General features: G+C 43.8%; 1 protein-coding gene across 1 annotated transcript; it reads left to right on the forward strand.

Moving 5' to 3' along the window:
* The first annotated feature begins 284 nt into the window (after positions 1–284).
* On the forward strand, positions 285–4453 carry LLPH (LLP homolog, long-term synaptic facilitation factor). The gene is made up of 3 exons (XM_084273857.1): positions 285–337; positions 480–663; positions 3807–4453. Exons 2-3 carry the CDS (start codon positions 483–485, stop codon positions 3968–3970), a joined length of 345 nt encoding a protein of 114 aa, XP_084129983.1. The 5' UTR covers positions 285–337; positions 480–482; the 3' UTR covers positions 3971–4453.
* The last annotated feature ends 19847 nt before the right edge of the window (positions 4454–24300 follow it).

Raw genomic sequence — 24300 nt, forward strand, 5'->3', positions numbered from 1 at the left:
GGAGCTAACGGTAAAACCTCGCTTCGCATCCCGGGACGGAACACCCGTTTGCTTTCTCATCCCTGCCTCCGCCCAGCCGCAGGGCTGTCGGTGTCGCAAGGACGAGGCGGGAAGGCGGCGGGGCGAGTCGTGGCTCGCTGTCCTCCCGCCGCGGGCAGCCGGTGTCGGGAGGGTTCGGCGGCGCGCTCGCTCGGAGAGTTACGGTAGGAAGTTACGCGAGAAGCTGGGGAAGCTCGGTAGGGGCGGCGCCTGGCGGGGGTCAGCTTGCCCCGCGCATGCGTGAAGACGGATCGCGGCCTAGCGTCAGGGAGAACGTCAGGCCTCGTGCGCGACTGGGGTGAGTGGGTTGGGGGAGGGAGCCCCGGCCCCGGCCCCGGCCCCGGCCCCAGCGGTCCGCGAGCTGCCTGGCTGTTGGGAGGCCCCTAACGGCTCCTCTGCCCGGCGCGCGCTTCGCCCTCACCGTTTCCCTTTCCCCTCAGGAGATGGCGAAGAGCTTGAGGAGCAAATGGAAGAGGAAGATGCGGGCGGAGAAGAGGAAGAAGAACGCGCCCAGGGAGTTGGAGAGGCTGAAGAAAATCTTGGGCACCAACGCGGATGTCGTCATGGAGGAGGTCAAGGAGGTGGCGACCGTGCTGCCCCCCGAGAAAGTCCTCGAGCAGGCGGGTGAGTTGGGCTCTGGCAGGGCCGTGGCGGAGTTACGGGGAGGAGGGCCCCCCTGGGTACCGGGCCGGCCCGAGGGACACCGACGCGCCCGCGCCTGACACGGGTCTTTACCTTTTAAACCCAAAAGATGTTGTTAAGCCATTGAACCTGGTTGTTCTCCAACGTGAGTTTCTGTATTGCATCCGGCCGCTTGTGGAAGAAGGTTATGACCCTTTTATTTAAAGTATGTAGTATCCTGTAGAGAGACTTATTTCCAAAGACGCGAGGCAAGTGAGGATTCAATGCTTACCAGTAGGTCCAATCACAGTCTTATATTTGCTGTTAAACTGGAGATAGGATATAATTCCCCCCTAGTATAAGGAGGACCATAAGCATATAAAAGTTAGACGTAAACCTGAAGTAATTTTGTAAAGATTTTATCAGGAATAAAGTGGTGTAGGGTTTTTTTCCTTTTCAGATGTACTGTCTCAAGGTAGGGATATTAGGGGCCCCTGGGTCTTGTATGCTAATTAATGCTGCATTACATATGCTGCAGGAGTGGAGGGTATTCCGTGTCTATGCATAACGCCATCTTCCTTTCCATTCCTTGAATAGGATGCAGTCTGTAGGGGAAGTAACCTAGGAGTGGAGCCAAAGTGTTTTAAAAAACAACTGGAGTCAGAAAGCACCTTCTCTTCCAAAACAGCAGTATAAACTAAATCAAAGGGTTTTTTTTTTTTTTTTCCATTTTATGCCATTTAGGCTGTTAGGATATTGCTGATGTGAGCTTTTTATGTGGTCTGCAAAAGTCTCTTGAGGCATCGCGATGGGGTTATAGAATAATGCTAGTAATAACTGTCAGTCACCCAGTCAGTGTTTCAGAAATTAGGAGAGACAGGGAAACGTGGTGAGGTTGAATAGCAGAGCCTGTAAACTGTATCGAAAATGGAAATACAATGCTATATAAAAATAGTTGCCCGATTAAGGGTAGCTTGGAGTATAATTTGTAATTTTATCCATGGTTCTGATTTGTCCTATAAACCAGATGTAGAAGTTACTCTTTATAGGATTGTTAGAATTGAATTTGCAAAATGTTTGGAACGTTGTCAACCTTCTTATGCTGAAGCCGGAGGAAACATCGTTGTCTTAAACCTAGTTTCTGAAACAAAAGTCTGGCAATCCGTCATTCCTGCACCCCTTTCCAAGTCTGCTTGGCAGCTTTTCTGCAAGTGGCCAATCTCCCACGGCCTTTGTAAAGGGAAACAGCAGCTTCAGGAATACCAAAGAACATGTGTGTGTGTATATATATATATATATATATATATACACACTTCACAAAACAGCCACAGGTTTTGTGAAAATAATGGTGTCATCTTTGAGAGGACTTTCCAGAACTACCTGGTTTTGGACACAAGGGAGTTCACATGGCCAGATGTTACAAGGACTGAAGTAAATGAAAGCTCCATCCAGAATATGCACTTTCCATACATGGGTGAATAATTTTCCAAACTAAGAAAGTATATAGGTATATAAGGTACATTTTCCTGTGTTACTTTCAGGTATTTTTCACAGTACACTGTGAAGTTTGTTTGGGGGCTTTTTCCAGTTTTGTTGTTAGGAGAAAAAATACTGGAAAGTCTGGCTAGCTTTTGGTCAAAATGGTTTTGTAGTTGGTTTTAAAACTTTGTCAGCATGCTCATATTTTTCAAGATAATTATATCCATCGAGTCTGCTTTGATAACCTGCTCTTTGTCTTCAGCCCCTTTGATAGGTTTTCTTTATGTCCTTGAACCACTTGAGTTCAGGAGGTTTCTTCTGTTTACTGATTTCTACATCCTTGAGATAGCTGAGTACAACGAAAACATTGTGCTATGTGAACAACTGGTATTTTTTTGTCAAGGAGTATTTTTTCATTTAGCTAATGTTGCAGTTGACATTTATTGTGGATGTGCTTTTCTGCAACAGATTAACCTCAATCATATATTAGGAATCAGAGAAGCAGCTTACGTATATAGAGCTGGTTTTCTTGGGGCTTTGGCTTTTTGTGTTGTGTTGTTGGAGGCCATTTCTCCTCCTGTGACATTTGGAAAACACCTTTAAGAAGACCTCATATTGTGTTTCTCTGAGGTGTCAGGAGGTTTCTGGAGCCGGCAGTCTCTTGCTGCCTGTACTATGCTGGATCAGCCTTTGGTTGTGCTCGCAGGTTGTAGGCCTCTGTGCCCATTCTCTGCTTACAATTATTCCCATCCCAACTTCAGGGCTCCCTGAGCACATCTGTGTGGTGCAGATCCCTGCAGAGTTACCTGCATGCTTCAGCTATTGAAGCAGCACATTGGCGTTTTCCTCATGAACTTTTACCTCCCAACATCAGATAGGCACAGCGTAAAAAAAGTGGGTTTTTTCATCTGTGTGAAAACTTCTGATAAAGCTTTTAGTTGTACATGGATGGTTTGGAAATTACTAGTAGAGTGCTGTTCGAATCTGTACTTAACTAGGTGTTACTCCTGTAACCTTCTTGTCCCACCAAGACATGACATCTACATGGTGTCAGCTAGCTGGGGACACCATTCTTGGGAGTAACCATGTCACAGGCAGCCTTCATGACCCTAGAGACTAATCCTCTATTTCTGTCTCTAAAGACTTGACCTCATCCTCACTTCTTGAGGCAATTGTAGCATCACTGGTTCATGCTTTGTACTGTCACTGTGTTTCAGCTTTTCTTGTTTATTCTTCTCTTTACCTGTCTTCATCTTCCACTCAGTTGAAATTAATTTCTTTAGAAGAGATCTTAAACATTACATCATAAGAAGTATTTAATTGTGCATATATTTTGACAAGCCCATAGCTTCCTGTATAGTTGCAGCTTCTGATGGAGACCACACACAATGTTTTTAGACACAGCATTGGAACAGATGGCAGACTAAAGAATAAGGTGCTTTGCCCAGACACAGGCCTTGAGGGAAAATTCTGCAGCTACTCTCAGCTGTTGAAGCTCCTGGGTTGAAGTTATATTGGTTTGGAAAGTGCTTTCAGTGTTTAAAGCCTCTGCATACAAATATTGCTGTGTAGGGATGGTTTTGTAATTCTTGGCAATCTAGTAGCAAAATAGATTGTATGAAGCTGATTCATGTACTTCACTCCTTACACATGCCTTTCTTTTTCAGATGACTGCAAAATGAACGTAGATAATAAACGCAACAAAAAAACTCTGCTAGACCAGCATGGACAGTACCCGATATGGATGAATTCCAGGCAGAGAAAGAAGTTTAAGGCACAGCGTGTTAAAGGGAAAAAAAAATCAAAATTGGCCAAAGGCATAGTATGGTAAAATCAGACTTTTGTAAGATCATTTAATATTTTAATCATGGAATAAATACCCCAAGATAAGTACATAATATTTCTGTGCTTGGCTACCAAGTACAATTTACCACGTTGCATGAACTTTTGAAGAGACTGTTGGGCCAGCAAATGGTGAAAGCAATATCAACTTGGTGTCTGCCGAACTTAAAATACAAAAAGCAAACTGAGTGCCTTTGAGAAGACTGATTGTGGTTATCTGCTCTCTTCAGAGGGGAAGGGCCACTGTCTTTTTATATTGTGAATGCTGAAAATGCTAAAGGAAATCCGAAAGTCAGTGAAACTGTAAATGGGTTTTGTACTTGTGGTCTGTCACTGTAACCGGTCCTTTGGTACATGTAATCAAATGATTCTGTAAAATCACCATATCCTTTAAATTCTTCTGTAAAACTTGTCCCAATTTGTGTTGCTTTTAATATTTGGTAATTAATAAAAACAGTCTTTTAACATGCAACTTAAGATTAAAAGTTAAGAAATCAATACCAAAGCTTCATGAAACTTCTCTAAGTAAAAAAGCAAAGTGTGAGTCTGGCTTGAGTTCGCAAAGAGAAAGTTGTTGGAACAAAGTATTTTACTGCTGTCTGCAACTGAAGTACTATAGGAACTAAAGTGAAAGTAAACTTGATTCTTTTATTATTGAGAGAATACAAATGCACAGATTGGAAATAAAATAGTTTTATTTAAGACTTTTTTCATGTCCTGGTAATGTAAATGGGAATTTGCTTTTCCATATGCAGTTTCAGTAGCGTTTTATTCCTCTCAAAATAGTCATTCATCTATCACGCTTTACAATGTGGGCATGGGATGAACTGCTGCATGATAGAATAGTTGGCTGAGGGGCTGGTGCCTCCTTATGAACTCTGGGTTTTTCAATCACAGGGCTGTTTACTCAGCGCCTGACCTGATAGCAGCTGATGGGTGCCGCCTGTCTCCAAGAGGGACAAGAATCCTAGCTCAAGAGCTGGCAGGCCTCAATGACAGGGCTTTAAACTAGTTAGGAAGGGGGGAGGGGATATAGTGAGGCTTGCTAGGGTAGAGCAAGTAGCCTCCAGCTTTATACTAGATTCAAAGGGTGAAGAGGGTGAAATTAAACAAGATAGAGAAGGGCTTGGGGATGCTGAAATTCTACAAGACTGTAGGGAAATACATCTAAAGTGTCCCATAGGAACTTCTGCGGACTCCTTAGAGGAGGTAGTATTGCTGACCCCTCTTATGGAACCTTCTAATGTCCCTCTAGGAGGCAGTGGGGGAAAACTTCAGATTCCTCCCAGAGGCTTGAGGGAGGGCTCCTCAAAGAAGGCATTGAGTCAGCCCAGCTGAAGTGTCTTTACACGAACGCACGCAGCATGGGTAATAAGCAGGAGAAATTGGAAACTGTGATGTCACTGGAAAATTATGATCTAGTTGCAATCACGGAAACATGGTGGGATGATTCCCACAGCTGGAATACCCCTGTAGAAGGGTATTGCCTTTTTAGAAGGGATAGGCTAGGAAGGCAGGGTGGCGGAATTGCCCTCTATGTTAAAAAGTGGATAGACTGTGAGAAGCTCTCTCTGAGAAGTGGCCAGGAGCAGGTTGAAAGCCTGTGGGTCAGGATTAGGGATGGGGCTAATAAAGAGCAGCTGGTGATAGGGGTCTACTACAGGCCTCCTGATCGAAGAGAGACTACTAATGAGGCTTTCCTCCTTCAGCTGCAGGAGGCATTGTGGTCGCAGGCACTCATCCTGATGGGGGACTTTAACCACCTGGATATCTGCTGGGAAAACCACATGGCGAGCTGCAAGAGGTCCAGGAGACTCCTGGAGTGTGTAGATGATAACTTTCTGGTTCAAATAGTGGATAGACCAACCAGAGGCGATGCACTGCTGGACCTGGTGCTCACCAATGTGGGGGAGATCATTAAAGGTCTTAAGGTTGAAGACAGCCTGGGCTGCAGTGACTATGCCCTAGTTGAGTTTGCAATCTCAAGGAATGTGGGCCTGGCAAAGAGTGGGATCAGGACACTGAACTTTAAGAGAGCAAACTTTAGGCTGTTTAAGGACTTGTTGGCCAAGATCTCCTGGGAGGTGGTCCTTAGAGACAGAAATGTTGAGGACAGCTGGCTACTCTTTAAGGATGCCTTTCTGAGAGCTCAAAGACTCTCTATCCCCCTGAATAAGAAAGTGGGCAAGAGGGGCAGGAGGCCAGCATGGTTAACCAAGGACCTGCTGGTCAAACTGAGGGAAAAGAAAGGCAAATACAAGCTCTGGGAACAAGGGTGTGTAGCCTGGAAAGAATACAGAGATGCTGTTCGGACTTGGAGAGATGGGATCAGGAAAGCCAAGGCGCAGATGGAACTAAACTTGGTGAGGGATGTTAAAAACAACAAAAAGGGATTTTACAGGTACATTGGCCAGAAGAGACAGGCCAAAGAGAACGTACCCCCCTTGGTAAATGAGAAAGGAGAATTGGCTGCAACTGATGAGAAGGCTGAGGTACTGAATGAGTTCTTTGCCTCGGTCTTCTCTGGCAGCCAGGATTCTCATAATTCTCAAATCCCAGAACCTTGCATCCCTAGAACTCTAGGTGGGAACTGGCAGAGCAAATCCCCCCCCCCACTGTAAGGGCAGAGCAAGTCCGTGACCGCCTCATGAGACTGAATGTCTACAAGTCTATGGGGCCGGATGACATGCATCCCGGGGTCCTGAAGGAGCTGCTGATGTGGTTGCCGAGCCGCTCTCCATCATATTTGAAAAGTCGTGGCTGTCAGGAGAGGTCCCTGGGGACTGGAAAAAAGGTCATGTCACTCCCATTTATAAGAAAGGGAGCAAGGAAGACCCAGGGAATTACAGGCCGGTGAGCCTCACCTCTGTGCCTGGGAAGATCATGGAACAGATCCTCCTGGATGACATGTTGGAGCACATGAGGGAAGAGCATGTGATCCGGCACAGCCAGCACGGCTTCACCAGGGGAAGGTCGTGCCTCACCAATCTGGTGACCTTCTATGATGGAGTGACAGCATCGGTAGATAAAGGGAAGGCAACCGATGTCATCTACCTGGACTTGAGCAAGGCCTTTGACACAGTGCCCAGCCACATCCTTGTCTCTAAATTGGAGAGAAGTGGATTTGATGGGTGGACCATCCAGTGGATAAGAAACTGGTTAACAGACCGTAGCCAAAGGGTGGTGGTCAATGGGTCTATGTCCAGGTGGAGGCCAGTGACAAGCGGTGTCCCCCAGGGGTCTGTCATGGGGCCAGTGCTCTTTAACATGTTTATCAATGACATGGATGATGGAATTGAGTGCACCCTCAGCAAGTTTGCGGATGACACCAAGCTGAGTGGTGTGGTCGACACCCCAGAAGGAAGGGAAGCCATCCAGAGGAATCTTGACAGGCTGGAAAGATGGGCCCGGGGGAACGTAATGAGGTTCAACACTGCCAAGTGTAAGGTGTTGCACTTGGGCCGGAAGAATCCCAGACATAGATACAGACTGGGAGAAGAGCTTCTTGAGAGTAGCCCTGCTGAGAAGGACTTGGGGATTCTGGTGGATGAGAAACTTAACATGAGCCAGCAGTGTGCTCTTGCAGCTCGCAAGGCCAATGGGATCCTGGGCTCCATTAGAAGAGGGGTGGCCAGCAGGGACAGGGAGGGGATTGTCCCTCTCTACTCTGCCCTCATGAGGTCCCATCTCGAGTACTGTGTCCAGATCTGGGGCCCCCAATACAAGATGTGGAACTGTTGGAAAGGGTTCAGAGGAGGCACAAAGATGATTAGAGCACCTGCCCTACAAAGAGAGGCTGAGGGAGCTGAGCTTGTTCAGCCTGGAGAAGAGAAGGCTGCCGGGGGATCCTCATTACAGCCTTCCAGTACCTGAAGGGAGCTTAGAAGCAGGAGGGGATTCAACTTTTTAAAAGGATAGACAATGGCAGGACAAGGGGGAATGGATTAAAACTAAAGGAGGGAAGGTTTAGATTAGATATTAGGGGGAAGCTTTTTACAGAGAGAGTGGTGAGGTGCTGGAACAGGCTGCCCAGAGAGATGGTGGATGCCCTGTCCCTGGAGGTGTTCAAGGCCAGGTTGGATGGGGCCCTGGGCAGCCTTGTGTAGATCCAGGCCTGAGGTTGGTGTCCCTGCCTGTGGCAGGGGGGTTGGAGCTCTATGATCCTTGGGGTCCCTTCCAACCCAGACCATTCTATGATTCTATGATTGTGTAGCAGATCCCATTTATATGTGATTAGTTACAGTTGGTTGCACATTACTTGGCAATAACATGCAATGACAGATGCAAGAATGAGTTGCCCTGAAAGCTCCTGTTTTTAAAATGTCTCTTGTTTCAAGGATGGAAGTAATTACAGTACAGGTCCTGCAGGATGCTGCCTGTTGAAGGACCATCCATCGATACAGAGTGTAACCTTTGTCCAGCTTCAGCCAAGATGGGATCCACATTCTCGAATTGCCCACAGTGATTTGTGTCTGTTGTGGTAACTTGGGCAAAGGCAATGGGATTTATTCCTTCAAAACTAATTATTCTACCTTATACTGTCTTAAACTCCAACAAGAAGAGATCAACTTGGTAGAAAATTTAGTTTTCCTTGGCAAATGCAGTGGGGTTGGTTTTATTATTGTTAGGGGAAGAGTTACTCTGTTGCTCAGTAAAGAACTACAAAGGTGCTGTTTTCACATATATTGACAGTTACTGAGACTTGGTAAGATGTGTAGGTCAAAGTTCACCAAATTACATGCCATTAATAACTTCATACTCTAAAAGTATTTCCATTAAGTTGATAACACCCCTGATAAAAACCAGATGAGGCTTTAAAATAATTTTTTATAGTAACTAGGTCTAGGTTTCAGTATCAAATAATGTTAGCGTGTAGGTTAATATTACTTTAAAATTTATTAATATGGAGGAAAGTGTTCTTTAAGGATCATGATTATGTTCATCCAAAAATGGAATGAACAGTCAGGTTTTATTTATTTACTATTTTAATGGCATAGGGTGTGTTTTGCTTAATGCGTGCTCTGGGGAGTTGTGGAGGGGAGCTTCTTGGGCTTAAGTGCTAACAGTTTGGCTTCTTTTTGTAGAGTAAGCACAGTGCTATTTTTAACATGCTTGTTTGTAAATCAGATAACATACAAGCAGCTGCTGGTGGGAAAGCAGCCTGCTTTCCTTGAGTGGGAGTAATTGTACTGCTGTAGGACTCCCGTTTAAATGTACGGCTTCTGAGCCAGTTTAGTCTCATTCTTGAGGTGCACAGCCATACTGTGGCTCATATTAATCACGGCTGCCACCCCTGTACTGGCCTTGTCTTCTCTCCCTGGAGTTCTTCCAGTTCTGCTGCTCCCTCTGTGAGAGAAAATGATGCACAGCTGAATATTTTTTCTGATTTCTGCTTTTATGACCTAACCCTGAGCTTTGTTGCACAAATTTATTAGTCTGCTGCTTTTGTGACCAGATTAGGGATTTGAATCTCAAATGAGAGACAGCAGACGAACTGATCTTTTATTTAGCAATTGCTTCCTACCAGCTGAAACAATACTGACTGTGTGAGGTATTTCCTTCATGGTGTCCAGGATAAAGTCAAACAGGTTCTCTTAAACTACAGATATTTTAAGACATCCTGTTTGATTTTTTTGAACTGAAACAGAGGCTAAGAAAGGAATAAAGCCCAATCTTTACTGGAAGGCAGCTCTTAGTCTAGTATGGTGTGCTTGTGTATACAGCATTACAGCTCGCTTGGGTGAGGCCAGGAAGGATTTTGAGAGCCTGGTTGTATGGCATCTGCAATCCAAACTGAATGCTCGCTCACCGAAGGGGGGACCTGGCTAACTGTGCAGCACGCTTGTAACCTCAGAGGTTGGGTCACAGATGCAGCAGGGACATTTTATGTTCTGAGGTTTGAGCGTATAGTATTGTTGTGTCTTAACCTGGCCAGCAGCTAAAACCTACATAGCTGTTTGCTCACTCCTCTGCCACCACCCAGTGGGATGTGGGACACAATTGGGGGGGGGGGGGGGGGGAGGAAAAGGTAAAACTCATGGGTTCAGATAAAGACAGTTTAATAGGGCAGAAAAGGAAGAGAATGATACATGAATACATGGAATGACTGAAACACAGCACAATTGCTCACCACCAGCTCGTCACTGATGCCCAGCTAGTTCCTGAGCTGTGGTCCAGCTCCCATCCAGCTTCCCCCACGTTATCTACTGAGCATGACATTGTAAGGTATGCAATATTGTTTGGGTCAGCTGTCCTGGCTGTGTCTCCTCACAGCTTCTGGTGCAAACCCCAGGCTCCTCGCTGGCAGGGCAGCATGAGAAACTGAAAAGTCCTTGACTTGGTGTAAATGCAATCTAGAAACAACCCAAACACCAGTGTGTTGCCAACCTTCTCATCCTAAATCCAAACCACAGCACCGTATCTGCTGCTAGGAAGTAAATTAACTATCTCTGCTGAAACCAGGACAGCTACACATGGGTATTTTAGTTTTGTGTTTGGAATTTGCTTTAGATTTGCTTTGCCAAGTTCTTAGTTGTCATTGAGTATGTGATTGACACTGCTGAATCTGCAACATGTTCTCTTTGGTCAGTTGATGAAAAAAATAATTTGTGTTTCTTTACAATAGAAAATTAATTTAAATACATTAGATTTTGGATGAAAGATGTATTTTAAAAGCCAGTAGAGGTATTCTCAAAAATGTAAACTGTCCACCTCTAAACAGTATTCTAATTGTATCATAATTTGGGGTGTTGGAACTCTGATCCTTGGGGTGTCTTCCAACCCAGACTATTCTATGATTTTATGATTCGTTGATCTTGATCTAAAAAAATAAGGTTCTAATTGAGGGAGAAAAGGTTGCAGTTGATTAAACAAACTGATAGAAGTCTAAAAGTGTGCAAGTGAAATGGCATTGTAAGATTTGCCTGGTTTTAATTATGTAATTGTGCTGTCATGAAACTGCTTTGTTAAACGTCCTGCCACAGTAACTGTGCCACCTACCCGTGAAAGTGCTGTGGTAGCTCTGTTTCATGGACCTATGTGAGGGAGGGGAAATACTGCAGGCAGTTTTGGACAAGCAGCATAACTGCCAGAACTGAAAGAATTAAATACTGTCATTTTTTCAAAATGTTGATGTGTATAAAGGGGGTGTGTGTATGTACACACAGTATAAAAACTGCATTAGCAAATTGCTAAATGCCCTGCAGACTGTTGGCAGTTTCCTGAGAAGATGACAGTGCCCTCCCTTTTGGACACAGGACATAGGATTTGGTTTTATAGTGAGTTATTTCAGGTGCCTAAAATAACTTGCAGTGGTGGTGGTGGTGCAGGTCTTGGGCTTTTGAGGGAATTAATTCCTGTTCTGGGACAGTTTCTTTTCTGCATTGTGTGATCAAGTGGGCTGGGGAACTAATCAAGCTGAGATACACTGAAAATATTCCTCTTTTCCCTCATTTCTTTTTCATCTGGATCAGTTTGGAGCCTTGCTGTACAAGAAGCATTGTCAGTAGGAGGCAATGCAAGACAGGGAACAAATAACTCTGAGACAGTCCTGTGGCGTCAGCACCAATCTCCGGTGCCACCTTTTCTCCTACGGCGGCTCTTCACGCAGCCACCATGCCGTACTGCGTTCTGAAGGTGGGCAGTAGTTCTGGAGGTTCAGTCACAGGACTGCACGGAATCGTGGTTTTCAAAGTTTTATTCCATGGAGGGTATGGTACTAGAATAATTAAGGTCAGTGTTCTTCCTTACAGCCCCGTTAACTTTTGCAGTGAGGCTCAGGCAGCGCGGGCTCCGCTGGCGCACGCCGTCAGCTGCGAGCTTTCACAGATTCTTTCCGTTTGGTTTATCTCTGGCTTTATCTGCAGCTGACGCTGCGGTTATAGACCAGACTAAATCTGGTTGGGGGATGTCTAGTACTGGAGGAAGAATGCCATGGCCACATGCTGCAACGTGCTCCTCTGTCATAGGGTTGTAACTTTTTTTAAAGTGAACAAACGAAAGTAGCCCCCATGTATCTGTGCAAAAGCTTTCTACTGCTCCAGTGTGCTACTTTTGCCTCCCACAGCCTGAAGAGCTGCTTGGGTTGTAGTGAATTTGGTGGAAGCTGGGTGTCTTAACTGTATCTGGTTTGCAGTGTGATTTTGTCTGGTATTAAAGATTGTAGGACTACACCCTTAGCGTTGCAGGAACGTGAGAGGTACAAAGCAAGGTATTCCTCTGGGTGGTATGGTCTTAATTGCAATTACAGGGATGATTGGAGTCTGAAGGAATAGCTGTGATTCGCTCTCTTCAGGCCAGGGTTTTGCCATCAGTTTTAACTTACCTAAGGGTGAGGTTGCAGGGGAGGATTGAGCCATCTGATAGCTTACTGCTGTGGGAAGAGGCTCTCTTTTTCAACTCTTTCCTCTCCTTCCTCCAGCTGTACAGCCCAATTTGTGATTTATTGCTTCAGGAGAAAGCTGCATTGGGATTTTTTTTTTTCCTCAGCTAAAAATGAGAGAGAACCGGCAACTTTCTTCCATTAAAGAAGCACTGCACAATTGTGACAACCCTCCCCATGCACACCCTCCTTTTATTCTTCCTACCCTGCTCCAGTGTTCTGGTTTCAACTTTCTCTTATCAATAGCAACAGTATTCAAAGGAAAAGAGAATGCAGGATGGGAAGACAGTGATTTTTGTGCTGCTTCCTCTCCCTCTTCCCAATCACTTTAACATTACTCTCGGAGGTCTCCTCATTTTTCTGATGTGCATCTATCGATATAAAAGGTCTGAAACATTAGAAACAGTGTGTGGGTTGTGTGGGAGCAGCAACAGAGGGTTGTGTATCAACAGTCCTACACAAGGTAGCATGAGGACTGCTTTATGAAGGGCTTGTACACTGAGAACAACCAACCAGTCACTTGTTTTCCTCTGATTTCAATCTAGTTAACTATTCAGGAGACTGTGAAGGTTATGGGTTATATTATGGTCTGATAAACTAATACTTAGTGTCTTTTCCCTCTAATTGCATTTCCTTTTCTTGCAAGGCTTCTAAATTCTGGCTGTAGCTTTTATAGCCTTTTTAAACTTGCACCAGAATTTGGGTTTCTGGACAGAGCTTCAGAAATCAAAGGTGTATTTTTTGTCCCAGTATCTCTCATCCAACTCAGTCCAACTGATCTGTTCATACCTGTCACCATTATGTGAAACATATAATATCACTTTTTTGAAAGCAGACAAACTGATAATGTACAGACGCAACACCTAGTCCCTGCTACAGCTCGAGCCTTGACATTACTTTACCAGCAGACGTTCTGTAAATTTGGCTTTGATGGACTGCAACATCTGTGGCTGAAACAAGAACATTTTAGATCCATTGATTGCAATTCCTAGCCTGGCACTGTAAGCCTTACAGTTAATTCCTGTCCATCTTGCTTCTGCAAAACGTGGCAGAACTCAGTGTGGAATTACATGGGAAGCTGATGGAGGGGCTGCAGTCTGACCCGTCTAAACCCCAGCTTGGTGCCCTCAAACACTTTGCTGCTTTTTTTTTAATCTCCTAAATGTTCTTAAGGCTCTCTGAGTTCTTGTGAAAATGACATGAGGTTACCCGTGCTTATTCTAGAGCAACTGCAGCTGAAGTGTTGTCCATATGGCAGCAGTTGCCTGGCCTGCTCATCATAACTTTGGATGTTACTGTGTTGAAGAGAAAAAAAAAAGAAAATAATTTCTTGAGTGTAAGACCAGGGTGTCAGATCATCTGTGGGAAAAATTACCAGTTGGTCTGTTGATGCAACAACTTTAGGAACCATTGCTCCAATATAGGGTACAGTGTGTTTATATACAGACATCTATGTTTTCATCCGTCCCTTTTAAAGAGGTAACTTCAGTGCATGCCTAGATCTAGCCCTCTCTTTTTTTCCCTCTTGAGGGAGAAAATTGCATGAAGATTTCTTGTTGTTATTTTTCTTGCTGTTTAAAATGAATACTCATCAACTAATCCCTCTAAGTGTCCAGTATTTTGGAAAGACTGTCATCAAACTTGAAAAAAATGCATTTGCAGTTCTGTTTCCTTAGCCAACCAGTAAGATGCCAACAGCAATGCACATCCCTAACGCATCCTCACCTCCCAAATTTCTTTCCCTGCTAACTGTAGAGATATTGGAGTTTGAGGAAGTAATTTTTTATTATTTTTTTCCCCAGTGGAACAGCAGATGCTGTCTAACTCCTTAACAAGCTCCTGACAGAACTCCCAGGAATCTGTGCTTCCATGTCTGGTGATTGCTCTGTAACTGTGATAGGAAGAGGAGGAGGAACTCTCCCAGGCAACGAATGTCCCCAGTCGCCATCTCAGCATTTCACTGTCCATAGTAGCATCATCCAAATTCACCAGCACGAGAGACTGGGTTATCTCTTGTAGGGCCCAATGGCATCGCCTCCTAAATGAGCGCTTTGGATTCAGCAGCAATAACGATGGAACTGTTGGAGAGGGTTCAGAGGAGCCACGAAGATGATTAGAGGGCTGGAGCACCTGCCCTACAAAGAGAGGCTGAGGGAACTGGACTTGTTCAGCCTGGAGAAGAGAAGGCTGCGGGGGGACCTCATTGCAGCCTTCCAGTACCTGAAGGGAGCTTATAAGCAGGAGGGGATTCAACTTTTTGAAAGGATAGACAATGGCAGGACAAGGGGGAATGGATTAAAACTAAAGGAGGGAAGGTTTAGATTAGATATTAGGGGGAAGCTTTTTACAGAGAGAGTGGTGAGGTGCTGGAACAGGCTGCCCAGAGAAGTAGTGGATGCCCCGTCCCTGGAAGTGTTCAAGGCCAGGTTTGATGGGGCCCTGGGCAGCCTTGTGTAGATCCAGGCCTGAGGTTGGTGTCCCTGCCTGTGGCAGTGGGGTTGGAGCTCTGTGATCCTTGGGGTCCCTTCCAACCCAGACCATTCTATGATTCTGTGATTCTATGAAATGAGCGAGCGGCTTCAGTCTCTTTCCTCCCAGCCGCATGGCTGCCGTCACGCACCGGACCATCTCCTGGGCGAAGACCGAACCTTCTCCCTTCCCTCCCGGCGGCACCCTGCCGCGGGCCGGGAGCCTTCGGGCAGCGCGGCGCTCGTGTGGGAGCCGCTGCCCGGTAGGTGGCGGCAGCGACTGGGGAGAGGCGGCGGGGCGAGCCCGGCACCCCGCGCCCGCACCCCTACACCTCCCCAGCACCCCGCAATCCCCACACCCGCCACGCCCGCACCCCCTATACCCCGCACCCCCCGCATCCCCCGGCAGCAGCAGGAGCCAGACCAACCTTTGAACGTGTCCCCAGCTCAAAGGAGCATGTCAGAAATCGCCTCTCTCAACGTCCTGCACAACACGTATATTTTATTTTTAATTTAAGAACGATAATTAGTTTCCCACCGGGGACACGTATTAATTGCAGGCAAACCCTTAACGCTGTGCGTGTTGCAGAATGCCCCGGTATTCCGCACTTGCCGGGGGGGCGGGGGGTGGGTGTTGGCTGTGGGTGTTCCTGTCCTTTTTATGTTCCCTGTGTTAGCAGCTGTCAGAAAACCCCCTGGAATTCCTGTCAGGTGTTTGTCCCAGTAGAGAATTATGTTTAAATGTGTAAAATCACACCATCTTGTTAGTCTCAAAATACGGTACTCTCAAAAAGCACTCCTTGGTGTCAGTGCCTCCCCAATCCAGTTCTGTGGGGTTTGTTCTCCTTAAGCCCGTCCAGGGAGGGACACAAAGAGACCCAGGGCTGCCACTGATATATAGCGTTTTGTTTCGAAAAGGAAGGGTCTTGAAAAGCCTTTTATCAATGGACTGAGAGGTTTTTAATGAAAATTTCAAAAAACCTGGTGGGAAGAGAGTTGTTTTATATTTGCTTGTTTTATTTAGATTTTTAAATCTCCGCGTGGTGATTTCGACTGAGGTACCGTGTCAGGGAGACCCAGGAGTGAGGTTGACCAGAGACAAGTAAAAATGCCTGTGTTGTTTTCATTGTCCAAACGTAATGATGTGCAATAATTTAAACCAGCAGTTTCACGTGGGTAAAAATGAATTGGATTTTTTAAAAATCCTGAAAGTAACCTCAGAAACACCAAAAAGGATAACTGTTTGTGTTAGCTTAGAATTAGGTTTGAAACTACAGAAACTGTTTTCTATGCATTCAAAAAAAAAAAAAAAGTTGGTTTTATTTTTAAGAAAGCATTAAAAAAATACTTGTTCTTAGACCAACAAATACTGTGACAACAAAAGGCATCCATTCCTGCAACTATTGCTGAAGCTGAGAAAAATAAAGCAACTTTGTATGTCTCAGGAATAAGATACAAGCAAGATATTATGAAGTTGGAGAGAAAAAAAAACATTTTAAAAGTACAGGCTTCACTCTGTAATTCAAAGAGAGAAAGTGAGGTTTCTTTACCTAAGCAATGGTTTTAAAAACAAATACACAGTGATACAGTTGAATGAATTTATGGAAAGATATTTAAAACTGGAAAAATATTTTTTAAGTTGTAAGAAACTGAAAAATATTTTCTAAGTTATAAGAAAAACTTGGAGAAATTGATTTATGCTTTTTAAAAAGGTAGCTTAGATACACATTTAATTTCCATAAATCTATACAAATAAATTAAATTCATATTGTATCTAGACTTACTGGTTTTGGTGAACGGGTATTTTGCTATTGATTTAGCCTGGAAACAAAGATTTAAACTTAAAAAACTAAATAGAAAAGCTGAAGTTCCAGCTTTCATTAAAGAACAACAAATGAAAATAAATTGTGATGTGCAAAAAAAGTTTTTGCAAAACATTTTCTGTTGTTGTTGTTGTTGGTGGTTTGCTGTTGTTGTTATTATTTTTATTTTTGCTGTTGTTATTATTTTAATTCACAACCTCTACAGTTTAGGACATTATTTCTGCCAGAAACCTCACTAACTCAAAAACATAACCTAACGAATGCAGGTTTCAGTCTGCCCTGATACCTTCAGAGATTGTTTCATGAGAGATGGAGGACCCCGAGCTTTTTCATTCACCTTTAGATGAAACGTGAATTTGCTGTGGAAGGAAATGAAATAATTTCCAAAATTATCTTTCCCAAGTATCTTTTTGCATTAAACAGGGTTTGGATTCAGTGGCTCCTAATGAATTCGGATACGTTAACAGCGACTGGATCGTATCCAAATATGACTTGATGGGAAAGCCATTAGTTTTCTTCCCCGAGGTTACACTGGGATCCCATCTGGTGATTGCTAATAAATGTGGATAAGTTCTGAGGAAAAAAGAGCTTGTATTGGATTCTAGTATGAATTATTGGGCGTGCAGTTTCTTGAAGTTTCATTCATGTCCTTCAGGGGAGCTGAGTTTGGAGTACCTCAAAACTTGACAAGGAACGCCTCGCTCACATGACAGACACCGTCAGAGGTTTTTTTGTTCTATAGCAATTGTTTTTGCAACAAAATTGTGTCTGTGATCAGAAAAAAATGTATTGTTATGCAAAAATACTGAGGGGAAAATCAAAAGCAAACCCAATCATTAAAGGCAATTTTGTATTTGATTGTAGCTACCAAGTGCTTACCCTAAAATAACAAGTTTAATTATCGAGGGAGTGCCTGAACAGCTTTCCTCCTTAGTGGGATGAAATCCCATTTATCTTTCCTCTGAGCCATTCAGAGCACTTAGACAAGTCGTTTCATTTTTATATGCAGTGTTAGGGAGAAATTCTTAAGAGGAATAGAAACATATGTTTGTCTCAGCAGAGAGGAAATGCTCATTCCTTTTCAAAATCCTATAAATTCTTGGAAAATACAGCAGTACATTTACAATAGAAAGGCTAATGGCTGCATGCCACACAGGTTATTTGTGAACGCCACAGCTATTAATTACATGCAGGGGAAAACTGCATTTCTTTCATAGAGAAAAAATTCTCTTGTTCAGCTGCTTTTCGGGTGTTTTTTCTCCTTGAAAAACCAATTATTAGTCAGCGCAAATTGAACCTGGTTTTGATCAAAGGAGCAATTAATCTCATCCTGCAAGTCCTGCAGCCTCGCAGCTGAATATACGGGTCTTCTTTAGCTGCCAACCCCATCCAGGCATGAGAAAAGGGAGTGGGGAAAAAAACCTATAAAGCCCAAAATAAAACTCTGGATTCTTCTGGTTCTTGTCAGGTTCAGTTACAGTGGGGCAGAAACAGCAGTAAATTCACTGAGGCTCTATCAGATCAAAACAGCTCCGTTGTAAATATCATTCATATAAACCATGTGGGCGAGAGAGAAACTGTCAGAGGAAAGGAAGGGAAAACAGGTCTTCTGCGCTTCAATAAAGTATGTGATGTTTTTATAGATTATTGCATTAAAAATTAAAACTTAACGTGTATGCTTTTACATGTGTGAATGCAGATACATGTGCATACCTGCACAGTGCAGTAGTAACTTAAAGGTTCAAATGTTATTAATCCAAAAATTTTACTTCATTAGAATGAAGAGATTTCAGTGACTGTCGATGAAAATGTAGGCATAAATCTGGGAGAACAGAGCTTTGAAGAAGTGTGTCACATTTTCTCAGGAGTTGACTCAATGACCTGAAGTGGCGTGGTCCCACTTGGATTTGCAACTGGTGAGTAGCTCAGAGGGCTGTGATCATTAAAGGTGACAACCTTTAAAGGTGATGGGGAGGTGGTGACCAAAGCCATTGTGTACCTACACACATGCTGTAATTGAAATTATTGGTAAGAATCTCAATGACATGCAATTTCGCCAGTTTCTCTGTGCTTGATGTTGATGAATTTGGGATTTTTTCGTTTTGAGACACCTTGATGCTATTTTTGGTGTACAATTAAGAAGTCCTTTACATTAAATAGTTAGAAGTTGCCAGATGATAAAGCTCGCTCTAAAGCAGTCTTAGGACCCAGAATTCATTAACCAATGAGCAGTCTTAGGTCCCAGAATTCATTAACCAATGAGAGGTTAATATTTATATGTTAGTTCAGTAAAGCATAAATGAGAGAGGACCCACTAGCAAAGCCATTAATATTGCAATGATTACAGCTATAAAATAAGAGAATAGAAATACGTTAAAATTATCAGAGTGCACCAAGGCTTTTAAGAAGGGAATTAACTTTGTTACAGAAGTTCATGAGAATTGAAGCTGCAAACAGATTACATGCCATCTGTCCAAAGGAGTAAATCTGCTTTCTTCTTAAAAATCGTTATACTTTGGGGCACGCTGCTAACTTGGAGCTTTTAAAAAAAAGAAAATTCAATTTTTTGACTCTTGATTTCTTGCCCAGGGAAACTGAGGTCGTTGAGTTCTACTGTCAATGCCATGCATTTGCTGGTTTAGGTCCCAAGTCAGCTAAACACAGAGATACTCGCTTAACTTCAAAGGGGTAAACCCTGGGTTTCAAGATAAGGTCGGTACTTATCTACTCAGTGTAGATTGCTCACTGCTTTACAGGTCAGTCTTTAATGACCAGAGGGAGTAAAGCCAGAGCCAAAGACAAATGAGGTTCAATGGAAACCAGGAAGACAGAGAAGGAAATGTACAGAAACAGGAGCCCTGACTTCAAAACTGTGAAGCAAAATCACTCACTAGCTGCCCCCAAAGTTTCCTCCGTTCTTCTCTGTTGGGTTCTCATGTTCACTAGGTACCTATGGTTATGTCTCTAGTCATGTCCAAAACTGCTTTAGACTGACAGCACATCCTTAAGCACATCTATGAAATCAGAGGCATTCATTTGCTCCAGCTTTAGATTCTTTACGTTAGACGTTTTAATCAGAGCTGGTTATTCTTAGCTCCCGTTTCAATCAGTGGAGGAAATAAGGGACAGCTCAAGAAGATATTTAATCGAATTTTTATTAACTACTTCTGCATCTACTAATGTGTTTTCCTCTGCCCACATCTGTCCTTTAACCACAGTGAAAGCCTCAGATGAGTTATTTGGATTCAACCTTTTAGCACAGGGATGACCAATGTCTCTCTACCAAAGTTTCCTTTTTCACTCCCTCACTCCTTTCCCAACCAGTAGCACCCACAACCTGGTAGCTGAAGCCACAGGGTGTCCAGATACAAGAGCTTGACTCTTTAGAGGCAGAATTTGTGCCTTGCATTAACCTTGAAACTATTATTGGACCTGCTCCTCTGACTGTATCTGGAAAGGCAGGACTATTAAGTTTTCCTGGGAGGAAGGATGTAAGCAACCCCAGGCTGTGGATTCCTGGTGAGTAGACATCTCCACTTAGTCCTGGACGTGGCATTTCCAGTCAGGGACAAGATTCAGGATCCATCTTGAAGTGGATGTTCAGCACTATGACTTTCCCAGAGCCACTTACTGCTCCCCTGTTTGTTGTAAAGAGTCACTAGACATCAAAGCCTAAGCACCTCTGCTGAAATTTGTGATCCTGAAGCTTAGCAATGAGGACTTCTCCTTTTTTGTAGTCTACATCTTATGTTTAGTGTTGCTGTGAGGGCTCAAGTAAGAAACTTTTGCACATCCAGGTGTATATGAACTCTCAGGAGTTTGAGAGTTTCCAGCATAGAGAAGGATAACAGTACTGAGCTCTGAAGCTGCTGCTGCTACACTGGCAGGACAGACCTAGCACATGTGCATTTGCACTACTAAAGAACACAAAAATCCCCTACAGCGCTTGCTTTTTAAAACTGAAAGAAAAGTTTATCAATACCTTTGATGGTGATCTCCCTACTGCTGAGGTGTCAGAAACATCCCCTCTCACCAGGAGTTATCCTTCCTGCTCTGCCACATGTTGGCTTGGAAGGGGCAGAATTATCATGAGCACAGACAGAAGTAGTGGGGTGGCCACTATTTATCTAGAGGTGAATCAGGGTGTGTGCAGTGGGCCAGCATTGTCTCTGCAAAGTATTGCTGATGCCTGAATGTATAGAGCCCCTTTGCAAGGTAAGTTTCTGTGTCTCGTCTTGACTACGGATGATGAACAATGTCTTTCTATAATTTTATTTGCTGCTGCAGCTGCCATCCAGTCTTTTCAGGTTAAAAATTTATAAGCTACTGTTATAAGTCACTAGGTGGAAGCATCTACCTTAATACTTGTAGCATAGTTCCTTATTAGAGAGGTACTTTTTTCAGTTCCTTTCCCATCTTTAATTTCTTCATCATATTACACAATGTCTCGTTATCAAACGCTTTGAATAGTAGTGCTGTTACTGACTGGTTCAGCAAAGTACTTCAGCACAAGCCCAAGCCTGTCCTAAATCCTGACCCTGTAAAGTTTGGGAATGCACTTTATTTTGTACAGTGACTAGTGCTTGCAGGATTGGGACTTCATGTGGTGAGCCACACAAGTATGTGTTTAAAATGAGCTCACAGGAGCGAATGCTTTGGTGGCTGAGCTGGGGCTAACACGGGTCTTTTTGTCTTGCAAAATCCAGTATGATGCCTTCAGAGAAGGGCTCTCTAGGCCCTTCTTTCTGTACCAGTAACTCCTATTGTCCCCACACTGTGATTTTTCTTCTCTCTTTCCCCTCTCTGTTCAGAATAATTGTTAGCCTTCGATAGAAGTCAATAGATGCCAATTAGCTGTGAGCTGGGCAGCCCAGAGGGTGGTATTGTTATGATGAAAAATGGCACTAATTTGAGTGATAGGTCTTCTGTTATCTAGGTGGCCATGACCCATGTGTCCTTCTTACTCCAGGATTTGGTTTTCTGGTTCTTCTCCAAATCTGTTCTGGTCTGGAATATTTAGGTAAGGGACTGTGATGTTATTGAGATACAGAAGCAAGTGGACAGAGACATGGAATCTGTTGCATTCAGGCATGCCAGAAGCTAAGGCTGCAAAGTGATGATTTCTAGGTCCCTCATGCCTGCTGAAAAGGCTTCCCTACCTTCCCTACTCTGCTCCCTGCTAGCTGTTTCTGGCTGAAGAAATGATATAAGCATCCCCTAACCTACTTTAAGCAACAGCGGCAGGGCTAGTTCAATTTAAACCATCTAAGCTAACCTGGTAGATTTTGCATGAAAGTGGATTAGCGAGTGCTGAAACCACCACTTCGCCAGCAGAGCTTCATAGATGATAACCTCATGGAAACAGACTCGGAAGGTGGTGGTACAGAGGCCAGGCTGTCCTGGCAGTGTTTATCCTCCTCAGCCATGGCAACTCCACACCAGGAGGGTAACCCAGCCAGATCCTAATCCAGCTCTTCCTCCAGCAGCGGGTTCTCCCCCAAATGCCAATCTTTATTGTGGGTGATACGTGAATAGAAAAGCACCGAGTTTGCTTTTCATACTGCAGACTACAATGCTGAGAAATAAACAAAAAGAAATCTGGTTTTTACTTGTTAACTGAGCAGTTTTGATTTGAAAATCACTGACAGACGTCAAACATGGGACCCCACAATGAAATGTTTACAGTGCCATTTCAGAGAGGGACTCCACTTTGAAATTAAGTGAAAGTATGTGGGAAGTTTGCAGAGCAGGGCATGTGTAGGGGTAGAAAATTAAAGCACGATGGAGCCATCAGCATTCAGGGGTTAGGGAAAAAACTGGTATTCATATTCCTCATGTTTCTTCTCAATTGACAAGATGATCCCTTCCATTTGTGGTTATTGGGCTAGTTTTTGTCTTGATTTCTCTGTATTTTCAATTTGCCAGCTTTGGCTTTGTGTTGCTTTCCTTTATAAAATGTAGTAGCAAACTGTGGAGCTCTGCACAATTTATTGTGAAACAGACAAAGAAAACGATTTCTTTACGCTTTTCTTCTGTTTGTTTTTCTTGTGTGAACATGTGCAGCATATTTTACGGGAACCAATGTATTATTTAGCGCTCACTCTGTAATGGCATTTTAATTTGATGGAGAAATGCTTAACACTCTTGACACACTTATTTCTACTTCATTTTCTCTTGGAACAGTAGACGCTGCTTTCCGTAACGTAAATGAAGGCGGCTAACTGCTATAATTTGACACTTGGAATGACTTTATTAATAGAATCTGTCTGATTTGTTTACTGTTGGCAAACCCCAAATATTCTTCCAAAGAGGAAGTTCCTCTCTCTGGCCTGCCATTATATATATTAGACTCATACCTCGTGTTTCTTTTATATAAGGCTCATTTGCTTCCCAGTTCCTGTGACTGTTTGTCATAGAGGCTAAAGAAAACAACTACAAGGCAACTTGCTTTTTTACTTTTAAAATGTAAAAGTTAGAAGCTGCAGTGGGTTGGAAGAACTGGCATAACTCCGCAGGGCAGGAATAATCCGAAGCACATTCAATCAGCCATGGAAATGCAGGAAGCAGGAACATCGACAGACACTCTGTGGAGGTGCCTGGCAGTAAATGAGATGCGAAGCTCTTGTGCAATAGGCAAAACCAAGGGAGAAAATAATCCTCATGATAAATAAGTATTAGTGTGTAAAAAGCAAAGAAAGATACTGAGAGGGAAGATATGAGCTGAAGAAAATGAGGAGAAGCCTTCCTGTGGGTCAGCGGTTTGAACTCGCTGACTGCTCTCCCTGGGGAAGCGGCAGAAACCTCGTTGTTTGGAGCATGTGAAACTAGTCTAAACAAGACCATAATAAATGTTTGTTGGAGAACAGTCCTGTGCTGGCAGGGAGCGCTGGGTGACCTAATGGGTCTTTTCCATCTGTAGAGTCTATAAATATCAACAGACGATGAAAAAAAAAAAAAAAGAAAAAAAGGTGTGAAACTTGCCCAGGCATTTTTCTGAAAGCAAATTGCTTTCCTAAAAGAAAGAAAAAGCAAACTGAAATCACCCAAAGACATTAATTGAACCTCATCTGAGTCTGTTTTTACAAAATGTGTTAGTAATCAACTGATGAGATGAAACCTTGGGCTGATTGACATCCAGTGTAGTCCTAGTACCGACTTCAGGGGTTTTGCCATGAGGGAAGCTGCATCATCTGGAGCCCTCCAGAGAGGACCCCACCTCGGCACCACCATGGGTGTTTTGCTGACAGGGCTGATGTGTTGCTCTCCCTCTCAGTGTGGGGCAGGGATTGCATCCAATGGTGGGATGTGGTGGGAGGTGACTGTCTTCTCCATCAACATGGCTGGACCTAGAGGAGGTGTTTGTTCACTGTGGGAGAGTATCCACCTGAGGACCCAGCTCTGCCTGACCCAGCTTTTCCATCCCGGCGTGTCTGAGAACAGCGTACAGCTTTGCAGCTTGGAGAATCTCTGTCCTAGGTCAAGGGGAGCACTCCCCACTACAGGAAGTCCTGGTGTGGCCTCAGCCATGTCCTGAGGCAGGTGAGGGCCTCTGCACCACCGGTCAGAGCCGTTGGGAAACCAGAGTCATTCAATGCGTTTTATCAACCAGAACAAATAAACTTAGGCACAGCCCCTGCTCAAAACAGTT

The sequence above is a fragment of the Gallinula chloropus genome (genome assembly GCF_964237585.1).
Source record: "Gallinula chloropus genome assembly, chromosome: 1".
In the NCBI taxonomy this organism is placed as follows: Eukaryota; Metazoa; Chordata; class Aves; order Gruiformes; family Rallidae; genus Gallinula; species Gallinula chloropus.